The following is a 25,366-nucleotide window of genomic DNA, read 5'->3' on the forward strand; positions in this document are numbered from 1 at the left end:
ATATGCTGAGTTAGAAATCGTTTGAAACTTTTTTTAGTGAAGAAATCTCGTTGAAATAATTCGGTAGAAGGTATAAAGTTCCTAATGCTTAGCTTCATCTAATCAGAAACATTTATTTGTTGTTTTTGATAGGGTAAAGAAACTGTGCTCGGAAGGAAAGGTACTCTGACCAATGATATAGTGTCTTTTATTGGAATCGGCTAGAGCATGCTTTGTTTGCTAGATTATTTTAGGTTAGGTTAGGACTGTTGTCGAGTATGTATATCTCCACATATATAGTACTTCGGAGAATTTGGGACCGTTGTGATACCCTATGATTATATTCATTCCATTCGATGTTAACTAGGGTAGAAAATACTTTGCAATTTGCCGGTAGTTTTGTCAAAACTCTCATTACCACCTGGCCGCCTGAGATATCCCTCAAATTTTTCTTGCTTTATATATGTAGTTGCAACTGCGACAATGGTCCGGTGCGCACCCCTAGCCTGATGAAAGATAATTTATTTTCTGTCTATACTTAACGTAGTACGTTTCCACTTCTGAGTTTTCCTGCACTCGTTGCCACTAGGGTCATGTGATCTCTAAAAATCTTTTTAAACGAGTACATTGACCTTCCTATCCTGACTTTCCTAAAAGAATGTTGAAGGTCCCACCTTTAACTGCCACTTCGTAAGCAGTTACTCTCAATATTCCGATATTCTGGTGCCCATGTGAGGAGAATTATATTTTGCTGGGCTATGAAATGTTCAAATGTCCATGAAATTCAGTAAGGGACTTTTTTATTTTTTCAGGGACGTTGTGTTAGCGCAATACCCTCAAGTGGCCCTATGAAGCCAGACACGCCTGTTGTTTCGTCGAATTTCTCACCCCACCGGACCACCGTCAAGCTTTACATCGTGACGGGGAAAGGCGATTAGTCGCCGCTTGCATTTTGTCGAAGAATGCTATTAGGGTATATTGCTTAAATTCAAGTGATCTCTCAACTTTTAATTATTTCTATATTTTTGTTCCGACATTATTTGATCAAGCTGATGCTCTAAATATCCCTTAGGAACATTGCAGGGAAGTGCATAGTTGCTCTTAGGCGCATGGTACTACCATCGATATTATGGAGTCAATGAACTATGAGCAAAAACATCAAAATACAAAGTTGCAAAGTCTCTCTTTGGACAGGGATAGGCTTCCTACATCTAAGGCTTCGTAAGCTACATATATCTCTCGTAACTGTTGAGCGTATCGCCAAATCACTGTTACGTGGATGCTCTCTGAGCGGGTTATTTCGTAATTTTGTCCTTAATGATTTTTTTCAATTGTTAAAAACCTCAACAGTGTCTAATGCAATATTGTCTATAAGTCCAAATCGACGGCTGAGTGGAAGATCGACCTATTCGGCAGCCAGTTTGAAAACGCCCCAACTCAGAAAACTTTTCACGAACGCCGTTCTCATTATTCGGTTCATAAACGCCCTATATTGGCTGCCGATTCATAAACGTCCTATCTCAACATATTTTCAATATATTTTCAGTTGAGATAAGGCGTTCGTGAACCAAATTCTGAAGCAGGACGTTCTTAAAAAGTTTCGTTTGATACTCTTTTTGGTGGCGTTATGTATTTCAAGTTTCGCTCGTATTCGTATTTGTTTATTATTTGGATTCCGATATCTTATGTGGTATATCAGTACCACGGAAAAAATCAAAAAGTTTACAGCTGCAATATAATTGATAATAAAATAATAATCATTACTATAATAAATATGGTAAATCAAATTCATCAAATCAAAAGTGTAAAAAATCTAACAATTTAATATAATCAAATATTCCAAAGGCTTCACAGCAATAAAATCAAAATTAATATTTAGTTATGCCACAACAAAAGTTACAAAAATATACAAACATGCATACATAGATAACAAGAGAGCAGAGTAAACTGAAAAGGAAAAAATAGTTATTTAAAATTGCATTACTTACTAAGTATTTAAATCACTAAGGTAAACAGATATGCACTACATACAAATACGCAGAAATAAGAAAACACAAATATGTATGTAGTGGTAATTAATAACAAGTATACGTAAATCTATATACGCCGGTAAGCAAAGCAAATGTATTTGCAAATATACATATACACAAACTAGCATAATAGCGAAAAAATATAAATACTTAAATATACATACATAAGCAATTTATGCTCGCATTAATGGACAGACACAATCGGCTATATAACATATTTCATGCAGAACGAATAATCACAAAACACTACGAATTACATATAGATGAATATATATGTATCTAAATACGTATTTGAAATATTGGGCCTCGTGAATAAAAACTAAGCAATTGCTTTTGCTTAAAATTTGAGATCTTTTACTCGATATACATACATACATATTCAAATAAATTTAAGTAAAAGGTCTGAAGTTTTAGGAAAAAGCAAATGCTTATTTTTCATTCATAAGGCCCATTGTTCTGTGCAAGCCTGGCATTAGAATAAGGTAAATTTTTTGAAATGGCATTAAATGTTCCATTCAATGGTGTTCGAGTTTACGAAATAAAATCAAAAAAGACATAAATTCAAAATAAAATGCGAATCAAAAATTCGATTTAATAGATGTTAAGCTAAAAAAAAAGAAATCAACTAAATAAAATGTACACAGTTTTAACAAAAAAAGGAGCACGTAAACAAATAAAATATTTAAAAATACCTACTTGACTAATCAGTAAGCTAACAGCGAACAACTTAAAGCAAACTAATAATTTCACTTACATACATACATACAGTTGCGTGAATAAGTAAAAAAAAAAAACACGTTAAAAACCAAATCGTTATGAGTGCTCAAAATGCTTCAAACACACTTCAACCGCGCGCAACATGCCGTATTTCAACGGCTGGATCGCGGACTTCGTTTGCGCAGACCACAACAAATATTGCATGCTTTGCAATGCGCACAACCAACTTGCTTGGCGGCGGGTAGAACTGCATTTTATAACTTACAAACTGATGGGCAAGTTGCATTATTTACATAAATACCTTTGTATATAATAAATTTATAACTGAACCTTTTATTTGGGGATGATGTTGAGGTAAGTATTTTTTTTTTTGTGATATCTAATACGAGTATTGAAACTTTGTCAAACAAGTATTCTTTCTGCATTCATTGGCCTCAACGGCAATTACTATATTTTCAGTTCCGAAATTTATTTAACGTGAAAAAATAATTAAAAATACATATAAAAATTAACGTAATTACAATATTTTCTCGTTGATAGCGGATGAGTTATTAAAAGTTATTAAAGTTATTAAACTCAAAAAACGTGATTTCACGTTGAATAAATACTTTAGCCAAAACACGGTGCCAATTGGTAGATTTTAAATTTTAATATTAGCGCGAAAATATTACAAATTTAAAAAAATTGAGGTCATCATCAAGCACAGAACACTGGTTTCTTCTTCTCAATTTTGTAATATTTTCGTGGAGTCAAAAGCAATCATAGTTTAGAAGCAAATATATTTCAACAAAATATTGTAGTTTTGTCTGTATGATATTTAGCAAAGAGTTTTATTAAACTATATCCAATTTACAAATTTACATATATATGTATGTAGCTGTATACATATACATACATATGTAAAATTGTTTGCAGTACTATTAAGGTTTTCTTTTCAGATTTACTGAAAATGATTACGAAGTTTTATTCGAAAACAAAACAAACGTTACTAATTTTATTGCAGCATCGTTTTGTGATATTATTCAAATGTATTTAACTTTAATGAAATGCATATACATACATACATATATTTTTTAATAATTATTAAACAAATTTATTATTACTTACTAATTAAATTAAAACGAATGTGATTAAATTGCATAATTATAAAACTTAACTTAAAACATCTCACGTAAATAGTATATAAAAACAAGAATTCTTTTATTAACATTTCCTACTATATATGTAATTTAAACTTAGTTGGCATCGCTTGAAAGAATTTGTAGTTGAAAATGGAGAGAAAAATGCAAGTTTAAATAATAATAACAAAAAATACGTAAAAAAAACACACAAGTTCAGTAATATTTTCGGTTTCAGAATGTTAATGCTGTTAACTCCACCAACAATTCTCTACTTGCACTTAATCCAAGAGAAATTACAGACAAACCCCGATAACTGCATCCTTCAAATGGAGCATACAAATTGTCTACTTGCGTTTTAATGTGGAAAATGTTTTATATACATAGCTGTTCGGGTTTTGATTGTACCTTTCTTTCTTCCTGAAATTTCCATTTTTCGAGATGGCAAATCAACGCGCAAAAGCAAACATAAATAATAAAAATTCGAAAAAATCGATTGTTTTTCGTTTAAAATGTAACGTCCATAATTATTATGTCTTATGGTTAACACACCCCGCTTGAATCTAAATACCAAATTAATAAAAAAAAAATAATGATTGCGAAATTTAATTCAATGCATAAAGTTAAAAATTTATTGCTCCTCACTAATTGTAAATAAAATATGTTCATTCACTAAATCAAACTAAACCCAATCGAATAAACTAATGAACAACTGTGTTGTTTAAAATTTAACGTTTACTTTTTTCTACTATAATTTTATGCTAACAATATTTCATGCCATTAAATGCTTAGCACACTTACATATGTACATACATACATATCTTTGATTAACAGTTTCATTTTCTTTTTCTTTGAACATGCATACATAATCGTACCTATTCAAGTCAATTTTGAATTGAAGATTTTTTTGGTTAAACCATTGAAAACTAAACTTAAAATACGCGCAATATATTAAAAACAAATGTAAACATTTAATGAAGACTGCTAATGAAACTTCTAGCAGCCCTTCGCAGGCAATGTTAACTGCTACTAATCAGTTTGTTAACAGCTCTGTTCATGCAATGCTAACAGCTGCTCATGATATTTCCAACTGCTCTGCCCTAACAATTAGTCTGTTCGTTTGAACATCGGACTAAAATCCCACTTACAGGTTTTATGTCTATAGGAACGACTTTATATAAGTTCTGACTAAATCTTGTAAACCGGGCTGCTATTTGAACTGACTAAGGGCCAGTTTCTTAATGTCTGGTTAACTGTAACTGCAGGTTAAATATCGTTATCGACGTTATCGATTCCCTGTTATATGATGTGGAGTCGATCACGTCAACAACGATGTTTAACCTGCTGTTAGTGTTAACCAGACATTGAGAAACTGGCCCTGAACGCTAACTTCTAACAGCTCTAGTCCTAATTTCTAATGTCAACTGCTGTTAATTAGCCTACTAGCAGCTCTTTTCAGTTGAGGCCTGTATACAGCTCTCAAGAAAAGCAAAAACTCCTTATAAAATGACGTACAAGAAATGGCTAAGAAATTTTCTTGAGTCAAATTTCCTTAAGGCAGTACGCAGTTCTTAGGGAATTTGCTACGCTTTCTACTATGGTTTTCTAAAGTTTTTTGTGAAAAAAGAGCACAAGGCAACCCCGGTTTGGAACAGAAATATATGCCCGTTCCATTATTTCTTGAGGAAAGTGTGAGGCAACGGGGCTGTGAAGTATCAAAAATGTCAAAATTCCTTGGACACACAGACGAAATAATAGTTGCGTTCCAGATGCTTCACGATTTGCAGGTTTTTACAGGAAGTCGTTCCAGGTGACCACCTTCCATAAGGTTTATTAATGGAGAAAACAGCTCCTCCTGCAAATCGTGAATATCGTGAAGCATCTGGAACGCAACTAATGGTAATTTTTTCATGACCGGTTTCTTGAGAGCTGCATACAGGGCATTAGTGTTAAATTTCGCTGTTGAAAGTACTTGCCTATTTGAATCGCACGCCAGAAATTATTGAAAAACAGTTTGATTTCTTTGCTCATATACAGAAAGAGAGCTGAAAAATAACAAATTACATCATTAACGTTTTTGGTGTGCAGATTTGCATTTGTTACCATGCATTGTACTTATCTAGTTGATGAAACTGTGATTTTTAATTGTCACCGTCTGGAATTCAGTCTTAACCTATTTCGAGTTTTGGCACCGCTTAATCAAAAGCATTAAATAGGAGCTTTATCTCACACAGCTTTATTGAGTTTAAACTCTTCCAAACAGTAATGCTGCATCAAAATTTTATTTTTTTTTTCATTACCTTTTTCGTTCTTTTACCCAAATAATGGAAAATGTTGGCATAAAAAAAAATATCAGAGCGAATTGGCTGTAATTTTTAGATTACCTTACACCTGAAATAACATTTTGCTCCACAAATTTTTGCATACAAATTTTAAAGAAAAAAGTTCCATTAAATAATGTGAAAAGCACACTGGCAAGCGATGTCAACATTTTATCCAAAATTAAAACAACAAAAAAAGATACTTTTTTTTGAATGCTTTTTCAAGACTTTCATTCAGTTGAACTACTTACATATGTACATACATATGTATGCTTGTATGTATCACTTGAGACAGCAATCAAAAGAACATTGCAAAACCGAGTTGAATTTTAGCACTAAATTGCACTGCTACCGGAGTTGCGCAATAAGAACACGCGGATTGAACAAGCAATGATGATTATGAAAAATTCTGCTTGGTTTTGTCAAGACAAAGTGTTGTTAAAAAAAAAAAAACAACAAAAAAACAATTTCTTTGTCGTCAATTTAACCAAAAATGCATAAATATTGACTTAAAAATACATACTAAAAATATTATTAAGCTGCATGCAATAAATCATTCACCGTGAAAAAAAACTACATAAATATATATGCTTGAATAGAGAAACTATAACTGTCATATACAGTCAGCGTCAAAAATATGCAAACCCTGACGTTTAGGCGATTTTAATTATTTATATTTTCCAAACTCAACTTTTCTTCTTTTTTTTTAACATAGTTCATTCAAAAGCAAAACTCACAAGAATCAAATTTTTTAATTTCAGAAAAATTATTCATTAAAATTTTCAAATTTTTTATTCGATTTCTGCGACAAATTCTGGGTAAGCAGTTTTGTAGCCCACTGCGCATTTTTTTCCATATAATGCAAGAACCCAATCTGTATTCAGTGGGCTACAAAACTGGTTGCTCAAAATTTTTCTAAGAAATCGAATTGAAAACTTGAAATTTTGAATGAAAATTTCTTTCCGAATTTTGAATTTTCTCCGAGTTCTGTATGAAATTAAAAATTTTTAAAAATTTGGTATGAAAAATATATCTAAATAAATAAAATCGTCAAAACGGCAGAGTATGCATATTTTTGACGCTCACTGTATATGTACATATGTACATATATGGCGACGATTTTTAATATTTTATTTTGCAAATTTCGCCACTCATGACTACAAACAATTGGCTAAAAGTCTTCTATCTCTTCACCACTCTCTCTTCACCTCCCACGCAAAAATTAAGACTTATGCTCTGTAAGTTATAGTTAACATGAAAGAAAATCGATAACCGCAAAAAACAGAAGAATCGCAGAAGGCGAAATAAAAAATTAAATAAATTAAGAAAAAAAAAAAACAAATCAACCAAGAACTTCAAAGCATTTTTTCATATGATTTCCATATTCTTTTCTTTTCTTTCATTTAATTGTAGGGTCCCCGGTGTGGAAACCACGAGACATGATTAATTTAGGCGATGCACAGTCGACAACGCGCAAAGACGATGCGAACAAATAAACCAAGACAAGAACAAAATTGATCAAAATTTGATCAAACACTGATCGTAACTGAAATATGCAAATGTGTCACAAAAAAATTTTACAAAATTCGGTACAAAAATTAAGCAGAACGAAATTCCGATTTCCGATCTAAAATAAGAATCAGAAAAAATACTTTTTAATTGTCAGAAGCGATACTATCTTCGCATATACATATGTATGTAATGGCTGATAAGGTGATCGAATATGGAGACCAAGAACATTAAATTATGAAACCAAATGCCGAAATTAAATTCGTGGATTTTTCAAAAAAATAACTCAATGCAAGAAAGGTTCAAGAGTAAACAACGAATGGTGTCTGTAGGCGAACACTGCTGTGTAAAGCTGCCTTTACATGGGTCGATTTGTGTCCACTGGAAAATCGAGCAGCCAAAGTAGTTACATTTTACGGTTGAATTGCCATTCATACTGGTCGATTTTGCCTGAACGACAAAAATCGACGCATTTAAAGGCAGCTTAAATAAAAAATAATAATTAATGATTTGAGGCTTAGCTGTAAAACAAGGGGTTCTTAAAGGAGTTCTTTAGTCATTCGCAGTTGCCGTAGAGCGCATAAAGTTTTTTTTTTTTAACTGAATGCTGCGAACAAAATTATTCTGTGGCCTTAAATGCTGTGTTCCATTAAAAGCATTTTTAGTTGGTGCAAAATTTGTTGAAATATCTAAGTTCGGTTGGGGTTAAAGAAAAAGCAGAAGCATGTATAAAAGGACCTAAAAATTGCCTCTCAACTCAAATTAAGAGAAGAAAATAACTTTAAGAAGCGATGGGAGGTTTAAAAGAATTTTCAGAGGCGATAAGCATTCCTTCATGGTGATTTCTTTTCTATGCCAAAATGTTGTTTTTATTTAGTTAAATGCTGCCTATGTCAGGTTAAACAGATCAGAAGAAAGTAGAAAAAAATAGCGAATGAACCACATTCAATCAGCTATACTAGCTTCATTTCTTTGTAAACCAGCCGCAAAAGAACGCTCAACTCGGCTAAAATTTCCTATTGGCTACTTGAGCAACCCTGTTGCTATCTGACAAGAGAAACATGTGAGTAGTTGAATGGCTTTTATAGACAAAAAAACAATCGAAATGAATAATTTTAAGAGGTATTTGCATAATATATGTACATAAAAATTTTAAATATTATTCATGTGTATAAACTAATACAAATTTCTCTGAGCACTTCTTCATAAAGAATTCACAATAGGGCAGTTTTTCCACGTATTTTTTAACAGGCCTGGCTGAACTCGGATAAATAGCCGAGTTTGTGTTGTTGCTTTGCATGTATTTCGTTAATTTAGCGAGTGTTCTTTTTTAGCTCGGTTGCAAAAGAATGCACCTACATTAAAGGTCGAATTTTGATGCAAATTACGACCACCAAAATGAAATGTGAAAAACATGTGCATACTTTATCTGAGATACATATTTTAGTGCAGACGAAATAAGTGTATGAGCATCAGAAAGAGTTAGATCATATACTGTTTTCATTTGTCATTGGCAATTATTTCTACCGTCTATGGCTGCTTTTACAACGTTTGAGGGTCCTTTTATTGTTGTTGTTCTTGTTGTGCGGGCTTACTTAGCTTAGTTGTCGTCAAGCTCAACCAACGAGTGACCCAGAAAGTGCACAATTTCGACTGGGTCCGTTCAGGGGGTTCCATCAATTTCATGCAGCAAACATTTTTTACTGCAAAAGAAAGCGCCCAATTTTTATTTACGAAAAGTGTCAAAAAGAACCTTTCGGTTGTTTGCTTAAAAGAGTCGATTTTCACTTTCGCAATTCGATAGCAAAAAATGCTTAAAAAATTACTATTTTAAACAGTTTACCCCTTGGGTAAGCGGACTTTTGTAAAATTGTATCCCGTGTAATGTGTTGGGCTCTATAAGCCAAGTGTTCTAGGATCACAAATTACTGCAAGGCCAGGGCTGTTCGTACAAGTCTTCATTATCGTTTCACGCAGCTAATCAGAAAATCTCGAAAATGGAAAAGTAAAAATGTGAAATGGACATACATACATATTTATATGTATGTCAGATAGAAAAATGTGTACCAAAAAGTCAAAAATTTAAGGAATAATTAAAAAATAAAACACACACAAAAACTAGAAAACGTATTCAAATTCACTTGTTGTGAAATTTTAGTATCTTAAGGCAAACTGAAAACATTGAAAAACTGAAATCATAATTAAGTAACTTAACTAATTAAGGATAAAATATGAAATTTATAAGTAAAAAAAAAAAAACAAATTAAGAAAAAATTAAAACACGTAAAGGAATTATAGGCATTATAGCAATGAGAAATGCGAACCTTCATAAACATAAATACATATTGTATTTAATAAAATAGGAAGGCGAGAAAAGTTTAGTGAAATTTCGAAAAGGAAAACGTTTTTAATTAAATCAAATTAATGAATATGTAACTAACAGGTTTAATTAATTAAACTAAAACGCATAGAAACAATTTAAGAAATTTAAATATAGAAGGCATAGCACGGGACAGAAAATCACGCTTACGAAATAAATACACACACAAATAATTTTGAGGCTAGGTTTTGAAAAAACTTGAATTTAAATATTTTAATTAAATATTTGTACGTAAGTTAATTTTAACTTTTATTCTTCTCTTGAAACACCTGTACGAACTTAGTTTGACAAAAAAAAAAACAAAAAACAGCAACTAAATAAAATGCCCGTATCCAAATCGACTGTACTTTTGACAGTTTTCCTACAGCCGCATTTCGAAAATGTGCTACGATAGAGCATTCATAACGCGAAATAAATCTAGAATATTGTTAAAAAAAAAATGGATAAAAAATTTACTAACAGTCAAAAGACACATACCTACACACAGAGATCCAACTATCATAAAATTGAAAAATAAAATCGGGCTAAGGTGTCAATACGATCAATCATGCAAATTTAAGAAAAACAATTGCCAATTAACCGCAAAGAGCAAACACACAACCTAGGCCCTAATTAGAAAATCGAAACAAACACACACGCCTACATGGGCACACCCTTACGGCAAGCAAGAAAACTCCAAATAGTCAAAATCTTGAATGAAATACTTACTAAATTTATCGATGCAAAGTGTGAATTAAAAAAAAATAAAATAAAATCTAAAGTAAAAATCTGACTTAAAAGTAATAATTAGAAGTTTTAAATGTAAATACAAAAGAAAAGAGAATATTAATCGCCAAACACTTGAATTTATTTGGTTTCATTTTTTACAATACAAACGAGAACAAACGAATCTTAGCAAAGCCACAACTTGAATCAAAGTCTACCTAATAAATATTCTACGCGTTTATTAAAAAAAAAGTTATCCTAGTTTGCTACTATGAAGCAGCCTATGCCAGTGATGTGTGTGTCTAGGGTGGTCCAAAAATGCATGTGAAAAAGTTAAGTCGAAATTTGTATGCTCTCACCCCTAAGATTAGGCTATACCTAAAAAAATATGCCCCTATTTTTGAATTTGAAATCAAAAAATATTTAGAGGCCACTGAAAGTGCTCAAAGTTTGGATTTTTACTATAATTAAATTACGCAGAAATTATAGGCAATGGTGCAAGACAAGTCTTGACATGTTTATGCAACTATCTAGTGCAAAATTTTTCAGTCTCATTTACATAGGTGTTCGACTGATATAGACGCGTTTTCATAGCACAGCTTTTGTAACCATGGAAGATGCAGCAAAATCTCAAAGAGCAGTAATTTTATTTTTGTGTAAAGGTGTGAAAACATCAGAAATTATTCGGCGGACCACTGCGACAGGTACTTGTCAAAAAACGGTCTAAAAATTTGCATAAGCGTCCGTTATTGCAACAGGATAATGCAAGAAGACACCGCACACCGCAAGAAAAACGAAAGTTGTTTTTGAAGGATTTACGATGGGATTTGCTTCCGCACCCATCTTATTCTCCCCGTATGTTGCACCCAGCGATTATCATCTGTTCCCAGTTTTGAAAAAATCCCTTTGAAAGTTTGAAATTATTTTATCGTTGGAATAAATTTATTCAGTTAAATGGAGATTATGTTGAAGAACTACATTGTAATATTGACGAGAACTAACAAAATAATAAAAATTATAGCTAAATTCCCTCGTTTTTGGGTAAAAAACATTTTTCGTAAAAATGGTACAGAATTCTTAAAATCAATGTGGTTGTTCACACTTGCCTCTTTATCAGGTTATCTGGTTAAAAATTATTATTCTGTAGTGTATTTTATTGTGGTAAACTGCATAAAAAATATAACCACATAACCTGATAACCAGGCCAGTGTGAACAATCACAATATTTTTCGATCGGAGAACTCGGTTTCTCTTCAGCAGATTCCCAATAAGAATACCCAAATGTTTTTTTAACAATTTTTTCATTGTAATTATATTTTATCGGTCCGGCAAAAAACGCGAAAATTCAATCGGGGGACCCATAGTGTTAAAAAATGGTAAAATAAACAATTGGGTATTATTACTGGAAGCCTCCTGCAGAGAAACATAGTTTTCAAGAATTCTATGCCATTTCTACGCAAAATTGTTTTGAGCGCTTTGAGCGACCTATACAATTTTTTTAATTCCAAAATAAAATAAATGGGTTATATTTTTTTCGATATAGAACGACTTTACTTTTTATGGACCACCCTATATTGTTGTTTCATTATTTTTGTTTATTTTTTTTTAACAAGAGTTTCAGGTTGTTCGCTTCTCCTGTTCGTCTTCTGTTATGGGATAACCAGTCTTATCGTTTATCGAATTTTATTTCGGTTTTTAACAAAGAGTACCGAATCCAAATCATTTGATGTTCTTTTCATTATCAAGACTCTGAAGTTTCCATATTCATCTGCTTCACAGACATACGGTACATGCCACGAGAAAATATGAAAGTGGTCCACTTTTTAGCCTATAAAACATTTAATTCAAAAATCAATCGTTTATTATGTTCCATATCGAAAAAATATGAAATAAACAAATTTAAATCTTGACCAAAACAATAAAAAACAAACTGAAATGGAAATAATTAAAGTAACTGAGTATTGTTGAAGACATCATTTTTCAGAACACACATACACACAGAATTAAGCAAATGCCGGACAATTAAGACTCGGTTTTTAAATAACACTTCTTCAGTACACAGCATCACAAAACTTAGAAAAATACCGTTACATGGACAGTACATCTATAAAATAAATAAATAAAAACTTATAAGCAACCCTGCAAGGGTGCACGATAAGGAATAAAAGGGGCCAAGACAAAACTTGCATACATACATACATACATACATTCATAGTAGCAAATACATACAAACAACAAATAAAAACNCAAGACAAAACTTGCATACATACATAGTTACATACATACATTCATAGTAGCAAATACATACAAACAACAAATAAAAACTATACAATAATAAATCAATTGAATCGATTAAACCGAATATATTCTAGTGCAATTCCAATACATATAATACCATTACAAATAACAAATATTAAACACTTTTACATGCATACATATACATACATACGTACATAAACATATTGTATGAACGTTAATAGTGAAATTGTTTTAACTCTTCGTTAGTATTAAAGTACACGAACACACATACATATTTATGTGAATTGAATGCCTTCAGTTATCGAAATCAAAAGTTTATCAACAAATATACAAACATATAAACAAAGCGTGTAAACCAAAGCGTAAATTACATATAGTATACCTAAGTATATACATACATACATACATACAATATTATGTAACTTTAATTAATACGTCATAGTAGAAGACCAATAAATTGGAGCGTAATACTCCATATTTGTATTATTGAGTAGCTGGATTTCTTATTTTATTTTATACTTATGTAAATGCTCAACACATGCATATATGTACATACATACATATGTATGTACTTAGGTTACATGCATACAAAACAATAAAAATCGAAGAAAACGATAGCCATCATGAATAAATTTAGCTTATATATAGTAAGCGGATTTGGATGTAGTATACAAACAATACTCATTCAACTTCGATCAATCGTTTACTCGCTCAGTTGGTCGATAATTGCCACACATCCATGATAATTTCTAAGTCAGCTTTAAGTAAGATGTTAATTAATTTGTATTTTTAAGTACTCATTCAAAGTATTTTTAATGAATTTTGATTTTTTAAAATGCAATTTGCAAGTGCATTTCCTTTACATTGAAACAAACTAAACTAATTAAATAAAATGGAAAAAAAAAAAATATTATAAAACCAAAGCAAGCATAATTGAATTTTACGAAATGATAAAGTATAATAGTTGTAAATCAATTGAAACGAAACAAAAAAAATACCGAAAATAAATGTATTGAATAATTGCAATTGTTTAATTAAGTATTTGAAATGCAAAAACAAAAGAAATTATTGAATTTAAAGTAAAATTGAATGAAAATCACGAATATTAATAAAATTGCAAAATAATGTCAAAAACCTATACACATACACAAATGACATTGAAAAAAGACACATAGACACACAGCCATAGGAACATGACACGCAAGTATGGAAATTGAAATTTATTGCAAAAACATAAAGATATGAAATTTTTCGAAAAATGATCAAATACACTGGAAATAAAAAGCAAAGTTAATTTGCAAATTCACTGAAGAAATATGAAAAATAATGTACCTTGGGGTGTTTTTTTTTTGGATTCGAATGGTAATAATGGTGAGTATTTAGTAGGTCAGTGTTCCCACAACAAAAAAAAAACGCCAGGCCTTATTAATTGTTCTCTTCTTCTCTGCTTTTATTTATTTTTTTAAAAACGAAGTGAATTAGTACAAATCGGTAGTAATTTTCTTACGAGTTTGAATAACTCCTTTCACTAAATGGCTTTTAGTAACTTTAACGAGACCTTAACTTATTTTATTTTATTCATTTTAGTGCAGTTTTGACAAAATTTTCTTGCTAAAAAACCTTTTGTTACACTACTTTATTTCATTCCTTTGATTGTACAGGTTAAATAAAAGCTTGTTTTTAAAATTTTTTTTTTTTTTACATTATTTTATTTTATAATTTTTAGTCCATCTATAAAAGCGTTGTATATTAAAAAGTGTTATTTTATTTTATAGAAGGTTTATTTTTTTTTTAAAGAGTTGCCACCTGTAAAAAAATTAGATTTAAAAAAAATTAGATTCACATTTTTTTTTGAAGTTAAATGAATTATTGAGAGATGGGTATAAATCGAAATATGTATTAGCTACATGTAGAGAGTTGCCACCTGTTTAAAAAATCAAATTCCACTTGAATTTAAGGAATAAAGTAATTGAAATAGATAGGTATCTCCATAAGGGAGTCAGACGAAAGAGGTTTAAGTTAGATTTTAGCTTAAAAATATTACGAATAGCGTACCCACCTGTTTGTAAATTTGAATTTAGTTAAATTAAAATAATAATTACGTCAAACCATAGGATTACGACATCGTATTTGTTGTTTTATTACATATATTTACATTGTCAATCAGTGATTTGTTTTGATTACATTCCTTTTAAATTCTTGGGATCTTAAATTAACTCAGGAATGTTTTTACTCTCCACTTATTTCTTGCTAAATATGTCAAATTTTTTAATTTGTTTGATACTCATATTGATATACATATCTCAGTTACGTTTTTCCCTTAATTAAAGAGAATTTGATTTTTTGAACATGTGGCAACCCTTCTACGTGTCATTTAGAGGTAAAGTATTTTCAAAACTAGTTCAATTGATACCCATATTTAAAATATCTAATCTAATCTAATTCATTTAACTTATTAAATAATTTTAATAAAATTTGTAACAGGAGGCAACCCCTTTCAAAAATAAAACTTTATTGCACATCTACAGGGCACGCCTTGTCATTTTACACCTCACTTTTGAAAATAGAACGAACTTTATGTATATACTTATGTAAAAGCCACAAGAACCCAAATTTTCAACTTCAAACTGCATTTACTGTGAAAGTATGAAAGTTATCCAAAAACCAATTGCATTTTTGAATTTTACTAAGAGGCGAATTCTCATTTAAAGCCGTCCATAATTATATTTTTGCCCACATTTTATATGGAAGGAAAGCACTGTGCGCCAGCAGCTTTAACAATTGTATAGTGGCTTTACGTTCTTTGGCAAATTACGCTCTGTTAGCCATAAATCTTACTATTTTTTGACCGTCTTTGGATCAAGACCCCTGGACCATATGGGGAATTCATTTACATTTTAAATTGCACTGTCATCGTGATTGGAACTATGCTGAAAATTTCAAATACAAAGCCTTCTTGTTAAACTAGCTAATTTTGGTTTTCATTGTTTTTTTTTTTTGGAATGAATCAAGTCGTACTTGAATAATAGTAGTTCTAATGTTGTTATTGATGGTGTATCATCGAAAGCATTTATTGCAAACTCTGGAGTTCCGCAGGGTAGCATTTTGAGTCCATTATTTTTCATTCTTTTCATAAATGATATATCTTCGTGTTTCTCTTCAGTTCGATTTCTTCTTTACGCGGGCGACCTAAAAGTATACTCTGAGGTTAGATGTCACGGCGACTCGGTCAATCTTCAAACAGAAGTCAATAAGCTCTATAGTTCTATAGGTTCCTTAATTTCAAAAAAAAAATGCCACAAAGCTATGTTCTCTAAACTGCCTAAACTCTGTGCACATCGTACCACATAGCTAACACATTTCTCGAATCAGTTGATATGATTAAAGACTTGGTAGTGTTTTTTGATTCCAAGTTTAATTTTAATGCGCATATAAATTATGCCATCTCAAACTCTCTTCCATGCAAACCAAAGTTTCTGAAATCTTAACGAAATCTTTAGGAGTATATCATTTCTGCAACGATTTTTTTACGAATCTTCAAACAAAATTATTTAAAGTGTTTGACACGGACTCGTAAAGAAATTTCTGTACGAAAAATTAAGAAGATTCTGAAAAAACAATCTGCAAGAAATTCTTCACATCGTAGCATTATATTCTTTGCTTTACCGATTTTCTTCCGAAATTTCGTAAAAGAACCGAAATGTGCAGAGTTTATTTTATTTTAGAAAATTCTGCGAAAAATCGGATGAGATTTTTGCGAATCCTTTAAACTTTCTCAACAATTCAGAATACTCTGTAATGGTATGCAGGGTTGCTATGCTAGCTTTTGTTAGACGTCATTCGTCGTAATTTTCTGACCCGTACACACTTAAGACTTTTTTCACTGCCTTTGTACGCTCTATACTGGTATACCCTGCTTTTATCTGGAGACCGTATCACGCTATTCATATCAATCGTTTGGAGAGAGTGCAAAATATATTCCTACGCTTTGCTCTGTACTCCTTACATTTTTCTTACTAGTTTCGTTGTCAAGTGATTAGTTTATCAACATTTAATAGTTGCGATCCCGTACGAGTCCGGACTAGTCAGAAATAGTCAGAATCAGTCAGATTTTACTCGAAATCGATCCCGTACTCGGTTCTCTGACTATTGAGAAGACAAAAAAGAGAGTAAATACGGTTCTCTCTTTGTCAGAAGTTACCAGTTTTAGTCCGAGAATTTTTTGCTGGTAAGTTCTGGTAAATGTGTCAAACGATCAGCTGTAGTGTGTTTGGCAACCAAATTGTAAACAAAAGAAAAGTGCACCCTGCTAATTCATGTTGAAAAGTATTTAATTACTTGTTTAAGTGGATTTTAATGGATTTGAAAGTATTTTTGGTTATTTACATGTGTGAGCTGAGTGTGTTTACATACAAAATAAGCAAAAATTTACAACCAAAATTTGGAGGTTATGTTGAAGTTGACAGAAGTTACCATTTTTTACTAGAAAGCGATCCCGTACTTTTCAATGTTACTCTCCCGCTCTGAGCGAATTTTTATTTTTTGACAGTTTTACTAGTCCGAGTCCGTGGACGGAATTGCACCTAATAATAGAATATGTCATTTCTTCTCGACATCGTCTCGGGTAAAATCAATTGCTCGTCCCATCTTGGGTTGATACATTTCACCGTGCCGATAAGAAACCTTCGTCGTTTTAATATTCGTCGTATTGGTTTACAATACAAATGCCCCCATTAATAGGGTTTTGACTGAGTGCAACTGTTTCTCGAAATTTTTAGATCTTGACTTTTCGAATCAAAATCAGTTACATATCTACAATAGATTGAAAAACTATTTATTATGTAAAAGTTTAGAAAACCGTTTATTGTATCTACTCTAAAATTCATTTAACGCGTAACTGTATAGCTTGTAATTTTTCATAATGTCTGTACCACATACAACTTTAGACATCAAATAAATAAATGAAATAAACACTGGAAGCATGCATTTCGTCTGTCACAACATGATCGATTTGATTTCTCGTTTTTCGATTTGGAGGCGGCCAAATAGCTTGATGGATCTTTTTAAGCTTGAACCTAGTACTGCCTACTACAATGTTTCGGACCCCGGCGAAGTCGATCAGCCTCAGTCCTTTATTGGACTTTTCGTCGTGGAAGCTGAATTTCCGGATTGTGGTTAGACATTCGCCCATCGGGGTGAACGCCAGTACTCGGCGGCGTCTCTCTCCCATCACAAATTCAACACCGTATTTACGCTCCTTTACGTACAACATATACTACGTCTAAAGGCTCCACGCTAACCTTGCCTTGCCCCGTCCATCGCATTTCCTGGGTGGCGGTGATGGCAACCTTGGCCTTACGGAGGGCATCAGCCAGGCCGTCAGATGCACCTTCCCGATTAGGGACCCGGATATTCCTGGTACATTCCCCCCGGACCTTCAAACGTTTGCCGTGTTCGTCATCGATAAAAGGGAATCTCATCCGAGGATCTTTTTCATTGGGCGGGGTTTTAACGTAGCGGGACACAAACCCAGCGCATGCGAAGTTTTACGCCTTCTCATCTGAGCTCCCTTTCAAGCGGGTGTTTGGTCGCTACCCAAACGATGCGTGGATATAAATATCCGGACGTTGTGAGCTACGTTTTGAACCGTACGCACAAGAATCATTTCTGGTCACTCCTAGTCAAAAGATTTCCCCACTTACGTGGACTTCTGCACACGGAACCATCCTCGAGGGGCGACCGCTTAAAAAAAAAAAAACGTTTTTGTTTTTGTTTTATGTTGGGTGGAACCGGGCTTGAATCCAGGCCTTGTGAAATGGTAGCGCGCACTTGTCACCACTACACGGTGTCCAGTGGTTGCTCGATGTTAGTATGGACCCTGTCCCCGTAGAAAAGATGCCTGTGGCATCCCACCAGAAATTGCTTGCTGAGTATTTTGTTATTCTCCCTTACGGGAAGCATTTGAGCCTCACTTTGAAGGTTGTGCTCAGGCGACATCACTGCCATCCCTAAATTGGAGCGCCAAGCGTTGCGTTTCTCAATGCCAACGAGTGCCAGCGCGCGCTATACCGAAATCAACTCGGTGTAATGTTTTCTCATTTCCTATATTTTTTTATTCCCGCTTCCCCTTTCACTTTTTTGTTCTCTCACTTTCTTTTCGTCTTCTGCATCCAACTTCAACACATAACGCCCACAACCATTCCCACGACAGCCGGGTATACATACGTATGGGAATGACTCGGGTTTTACTCGGCCTGTTGTTTCGGCGATCTAACCCCGTTTAGGTTGTGTTCACTTGTAAGGGGTGGAGCTGACTCCGAGTTATCTCAGGCCTTACGACTCACAGGCAGTGGACCATAGCATACGTGGCCACTTGCTGCTCAAATCGAGCTTCCTCCACGGCACAACAGAGTCCGCCTGAGCAACTCAACGCAACGGCATCATAACACAATACAATAGACAACACCACTGACACAACAGACCACACCACCGATACAACCGCACCACCACCCACACGCCGCCGCCAACAAATCCTAGTTCCTCCGACAATCTGCACGGTGTGTAAGTCCAAGATATTCCGTAATGTGACATCGGTCAATTGCAAAACTTACCTTGGCTGGTGTCACTTTACCATGGCTGGTGTCACTTGACCGTGAGGTCATAGTCCAACCGGACAAAGCGTGACGACAGAATGGAAATAGACTTTGGATACCACGCTTCGCCGGACCCGGAGCGATCCACGGGCTATTTTAGCCGGCAGTTCATACTGCATCCTCCGGTGGATAAAGCCAGTGACCAGAAGGCTGCTCAAACTGCCAAAACCTAGTGCGCCTCTTGTTTTCACCAGCGGTGTTGTAAGCATAGGCATGAGAAAGGCGAAAGCCTCCAAAGCCATTGGACCCGACAGAATTTGAATGTTGATGCTGAAAAATATGGATCCCGCGGTAGTGGATTATTTAATCAAGGTCCTCAACCTGTCAATGGTCACTCTTATCATTCCAGACATCTGAAAAATGGGGAGAGTGGCCCCACTGCATAAACCAGGGAAACCGTCCAACAAAGGAGAGTCCTATCGCCCGATAACTATCCTTTCCGCGGTAGCGAAGACACTAGAGGCCCTTCTATTCCCACACTATACAAATCACCTGACCCCAGCGAGGCATCAGCATGGGTTCCGTTAAGTGCGGAGCACAACAACAGCACTTAACGCCAGATAACTCGTGGCTTTAACCGAAACCGTCCCTGTGAGAGAACCATTCTAGTAGCGCTGGACCTGCCTAAGGGGTTCGAGACTGTCAGCCATTCAAAGCTACTAGAAGACATAGAGGCCTTCTCTCTCCCACAGGGACTCAAATGGTCATCGGCTAATCTGAGTGGTCGTCACTCCTCCGTAACATTTTGTGAAAAATCGAGCAATCCTAGGAATATAAATCAGGAGGTTCCACAGGGCGGTGTCCTTTCCCCATAACTGTTTAACTTTTATATTTAAAAGCTCCCTCAAGTACCACAGGGAGTCTCGATTGTCTCTTATGCTGACGATTATTCGATCATGGCGTCTGAGAATGGAATTGATGACTTGTGCTCGAAAGTAAACGGTTATCTCACCGAGCTTTTTCGCTTCTTCGCTGCACGGAGCCTAACCCTCTCCCCTGCAAAATCTTCAGCCACACTGTTTACCACCTGGACGAAGGAGGTCAGACTACAACTGGGAATTCACGTCGATGACGAACCACTTCCGACGGTGAACAGCCCGAAGATCCTCGGAGTAACCTTCGACCGTCTGCTCTCCTTCTCGGCGCATATAACCGCAATTGTCAAACAGAGTACAAAGCAGCAACAAGGTCTTCGAGTCGCTAGCCGGCAGCGCCTGGGGCAAAGACAAAGAAACGTTGCTGGAAACGTGCAAGGCAATTGGACGGTCGGATCTGAACTATGTAGCGCCCGTGTAGTCACCGGGAACTAGTGGGACGCAGTGGATGATGCTGCAGAATTGCCAGAGGTTCATCAAACAACCTCTGGACCCGACTGCTTATCCGACAGGCGTTGAACGGCATTTACAGAGATACAGTCTCGAGTTATGTAGACTCCCGACCTGTGAATGCCGTTCTGGGCACACAACCACCAGACGTGAACGAAACAGCACTTCGGCTGCGTCGGGAGACTCGGAACACAATAGCCCAACTGCGCTCTGTTTACTGCAGCAGGTTGAACTCATACCAGAGCATATTAAACGAAGATGTTAACGAATGCCCAGCATGCGGAGAGTCGCCCCATAACTCACAGCATTTCTTCGTATGACCTATGAATCCCATTTCACTAACGCCCCTGTCCCTATGGACAGACCCCGTCGAGGCTGCACGCTTCGCCGGGCTACCGCTAGTAGAGCTTGAAGACAATCAGGCAGGTTCTGCAATTCACTTCCGAGTGAATTTGAGTCGGATTCGCGTAGAATTCAAATTGGCAAGGTTTGAAATTCACTCGGAAGTGAATTGCAGAACCTGCCTGAATGATTGAGGGACTAACCAATCTATTCTAGAGTGGAATTCTAATTGGTTTCTAATCTAGTGTTTGGCTGACTTCCAAAACGTATCAGTACAATAGGAGTGTACTCGTATGCCCAACTATCTAAAGTTTTAGAAAACTTTTACTGGTTTTGCGTTCTCGTACTTCTGTTGATATTTCGTCTCTTTGAGAGCGAATGCTGCTAAATTCTCAGAACTTCTGCTGCTGGAGAATTTTGCCATCTCAATACGAGTACACACCTAATGTTTGGATACTGTTATATTGCGGTATTCAAACTGTTTGTTAATGCAGAGTTACGGGACATTGCAACCATAAACATTACATATTTTAAATATTCAATATAGCAACGAACAATTTTTCTGAATTTTCCATTTTTAAAACACAAATGGTAACCAATAACAAACGAAGCATCAACTTTGTTTATAATGCGCCAATTGCTCTAGCGATGCGTTTCGATAACTTTTCGGATGCGTTTTGGAAAAGTATACATCGTCAATATTTTGTGGTTCGGCGTTATGGAACATTATATTTTGTCATATATGTAATACTGTATGTATTACATATATGTATTTTGTACGTATGCAAAGCAATTGACGTTTTGGATGTCAGCCTTTTCTAATCATTCTCTAATCGCATTCTAACATACTTGTATGACCATCGAGAAATATTAGAGAACCACAGTACAATTATAATGAAAAACCAATTGTGTGGATGTGTTCAGAAATGCATCAAGCCAAAGCATCAGACGTATTTATTTCTACCTGTAATTGATGGAAATATGCAATATGCGCAACCACGGTTAAATGCCTAATTGGAACTTACCCTACAAGAATTGTGTGATGGAAGCTAACACATTCTCATTTATCTTACTAACACATATGCAAATTTTGCGTTGGTTAAAAAGAGGCCATAAAATAAGGTCATAAGTTGGAGGAAGACGGAAGAATTTGTACACAAATGTTTTCATCAGATTTTTCACGCTGCCTTTTAGAATTTGATAGAAACTTGTAGGTAGCCAGTGACAGAAATCTCTCATCAGTCTTGCCACTCAAATGATTTGTCAAATGATAGTCACTGTTCTTGTAGGGTAGTTTCGTAAATAAGGCATTTACATACATCAGTTATAATTTATAAGTAAAGGAGACTGATGCTCTGGCTTGATGCATTTCTGAACACATGGTGTGTTTGCTGGGTTATTGCTTATTTGTAACTAAAAGGCAAATAAACAGTTTTGTTAATAAATATTATAATTTATTCGCATAAATTTATGGAAATTTTTCATTGAATGCACATCAATCAATGTTACTAATTTGTTACTAAGAAAAACAAAATATTTTATTACACATACATACAAACTATGTACATATCTGACTTGAATCGCAATCATAAACCCAAAAGTAAAACACTGTAAGCATAAAATTGTCTGCATGTATTTTTAAGTATGAAGCTTCAGTAGAAAATTGATGCAATTGTGCTAAAACGCACTGACCTTTCCTACAAACATACCGCATGTTGTTTCAATAGTAAACATACCAAAGGGTTTTGAGAAATGCATTTCATATCCCAAAGCCGTGAAGACCGTTACGAAGAGCGTGTTATCCAAAATGTTCATCGACTCCAATCATATTTCGGTAAGAAAAATATCTTAGACAGCCTCTTTAACACATTAATACAAGCATCAGTGTTCTTTATTTCTAAACCAAGAGCACTTCCAAGCGAATTTCAACCTCTACCCTTTTTGAAGTCAAAGCGAATTTTATTGAAATCCACTTGGAAGTGAAATGCAGAAGCCGCCCCAATAGTTTTTTCATATTGCGCATATGTAAATGTAAGACATACGGGCAGTTTCTGCAATTCACATAAATTTTTTAAACCAAAGCCACTTCGAGTTCAAATTGAAGGGTTGAAATTCACTCGGAAGTGAAAGTAGTGAACTTGCCTTATTAAGAATCAACAGACCGATGCTTTGCATTAATGCGTTTTTAAGACATCCGTACTTGAAATTAAAAAAAAAAAAACGTAATATATTTAGATTGAAGAAAGCTAAATCGATTTTTATAACATAAATCTCCATTTATTCTATATCAGTCTTCTGGTATAATCGTCTATAGTATCCATGTTCCAATTACTTTCGACTTTTAATGTTAATGCCGGCCGCCAGTAATTTTACAACTGGAAGTGATACTTAAATAATGACAATTTTCGAATGTTCCACCGACATGCATATTTTCCAAAATTTTTGACATTTGTATGCTTAACAATGTTTTGCCTTCGAGTTTAAATGTATCTTATAACTAAGCTTTAATTATAACAATTTACAAATGTTACTAGCTCTAGCTAATGCTGATCTCTCGCAATCAAATTAACGGGGAGAAGTAACAATAAACGTTGTACATTAATTTAAATTAACCTAAATAGTTTTTCTGGACAATGGAAATACCAGTACTTCTTTAGTACATTTACTTGCGCAATTAACTCATCCCTCTCATTACTTCCCCCTTCATACCCGCCCAACTTAACTTATAACTACGGCGCCCGGTTAACTTAGTTTGGTAACACATCTGTCAACAGATCTTTTGTTACAGCCGGCAGACTGTCGGGGAATTTTATATCAAACGCCACCAGCAAGTCACCTCGTCTCGTCGGCTCCTTTGGGAAAGGCAACCCTCTGCCTGAGATACGTTTAACTGTGTTAGGCTTAATGATTTCTCCCTGGGAATTGACCGTAATTCTATCGCCTTGTAACGTCGGCACCTGTACAACAGTGCCACAAAGGGCTTGTTTCAAACTGATATTAGCATTGTATTTGATATCGCTGCCTTCACGTTTGAATAATGGGTGCGGCTTGTCCCGTATGATGAAAATTATATCTGCCGGAACTTTTCCAGGGGTTTGATCACCTTCCTTTTGGAAGGTAATCTTTGTGCCCGCCTTCCAGCCGGGTTTCACAGTTATATTCAAGACTTTTTCTTCCTTGCGCGGCTGCCCTGTTGTCATCGACATGCGCGAGATCTTCATCTTTTTTACACAGCCTTTATCGACCTCCTCCAGAGAGACGTAAAGATCGTGTTCGATAGGTGGATCTTGAATCTGTCTTTTGCGGTTGGGTTGGGCGTTGAAAGATTGCGAGCGGAAAGCACCGCCGCCGCCCATTTGTGAGTAGATATCATCGTCATTGCCAGCAGTCATGAATATATTCTGCGAATCACCAAACATTCGGCTGGGATCGCTTGAACTGAAGAAAATGCCAAAAGGATCTGACGAACCAAAGAACTGAGCAAATGTGGCGCGCGGATCTCCATGGAACTGGTATGAATTGAAACCACCACCCTGCTCACCGGGACCACCAGGTACACCACCCTTCAGGCCTTCTTCACCATGTTGATCGTAGATGTCCCGTTTCTTCTTGTCTGACAACACTTCATACGCCTCGGCAATCTCCTTAAATCGCTCCTCGGCCTGCGGTGTTTTGTTCTTATCTGGATGGTACTTCAACGCCAATTTACGATAGGCCTTCTTAATTTCATCGTCATTGGCACTTTTGTTAATACCGAGGATTTTATAGAAATCTTTGCCCATATCGATATATACTTAATTCTCTTGTAGAGCTGAAATGAAATCATTAAACAAAACCACAAGTACAATTTGAGTAAAATTTAGTACATAAAAAAAAAACCAGATAAATAAAACATGACAAAAACGTGCTTAACGGGACATGTTCCATAAAATGTAAGCTCTTTCAATTGCCAAAAAAAAACATAAGATTTATATGTACACATTAATATGCGTGCATTCCTAAATGCATCAATACAAAAAAAAAAAAAA

At 34.7% G+C, this 25,366-nt stretch overlaps 3 protein-coding genes across 4 annotated transcripts in view; 1 reads left to right on the forward strand and 2 right to left on the reverse strand.

Annotated features, from left to right (window-relative positions):
* sif (guanine nucleotide exchange factor still life) overlaps nucleotides 1-7,742 on the forward strand; it is a 376,406-nt gene extending 368,664 nt beyond the window's left edge. For both annotated transcript variants that reach the window (XM_017637645.1, XM_017637652.1), the window contains exon 22: nucleotides 7,579-7,742. In XM_017637645.1, the coding sequence (XP_017493134.1) occupies nucleotides 7,579-7,661 (83 nt within the window). In that variant the 3' untranslated portion in view covers nucleotides 7,662-7,742. The remainder of the gene's footprint in view (nucleotides 1-7,578) is intronic.
* A 15,786-nt stretch (nucleotides 7,743-23,528) lies between these two features.
* LOC108381250 (dnaJ protein homolog 1-like) lies at nucleotides 23,529-25,351 on the reverse strand. Its single transcript, XM_017637672.1, has one exon. It carries the CDS (start codon nucleotides 25,118-25,120, stop codon nucleotides 24,086-24,088), a length of 1,035 nt encoding a protein of 344 aa, XP_017493161.1. The 5' UTR covers nucleotides 25,121-25,351; the 3' UTR covers nucleotides 23,529-24,085.
* LOC108381206 (dnaJ protein homolog 1-like) overlaps nucleotides 25,320-25,366 on the reverse strand; it is a 1,997-nt gene continuing 1,950 nt past the window's right edge. Inside the window, exon 3 of the mRNA XM_017637622.1 lies at nucleotides 25,320-25,336. Within this exon, the coding sequence (XP_017493111.1) occupies nucleotides 25,320-25,336 (17 nt within the window). The remainder of the gene's footprint in view (nucleotides 25,337-25,366) is intronic.

The sequence above is a fragment of the Rhagoletis zephyria genome, unplaced genomic scaffold, assembly GCF_001687245.7.
Source record: "Rhagoletis zephyria isolate East Lansing unplaced genomic scaffold, Rhagoletis_zephyria_1.1 Rzeph_scaffold_00133, whole genome shotgun sequence".
Lineage (NCBI taxonomy): Eukaryota > Metazoa > Arthropoda > Insecta > Diptera > Tephritidae > Rhagoletis > Rhagoletis zephyria.

What these genes read in the sequence shown, in the direction of transcription:
- LOC108381250 (XM_017637672.1), bottom strand. Translation starts at nt 25,120, where the DNA reads ATGGGCAAAGATTTCTATAAAATCCTCGGTATTAACAAAAGTGCCAAT.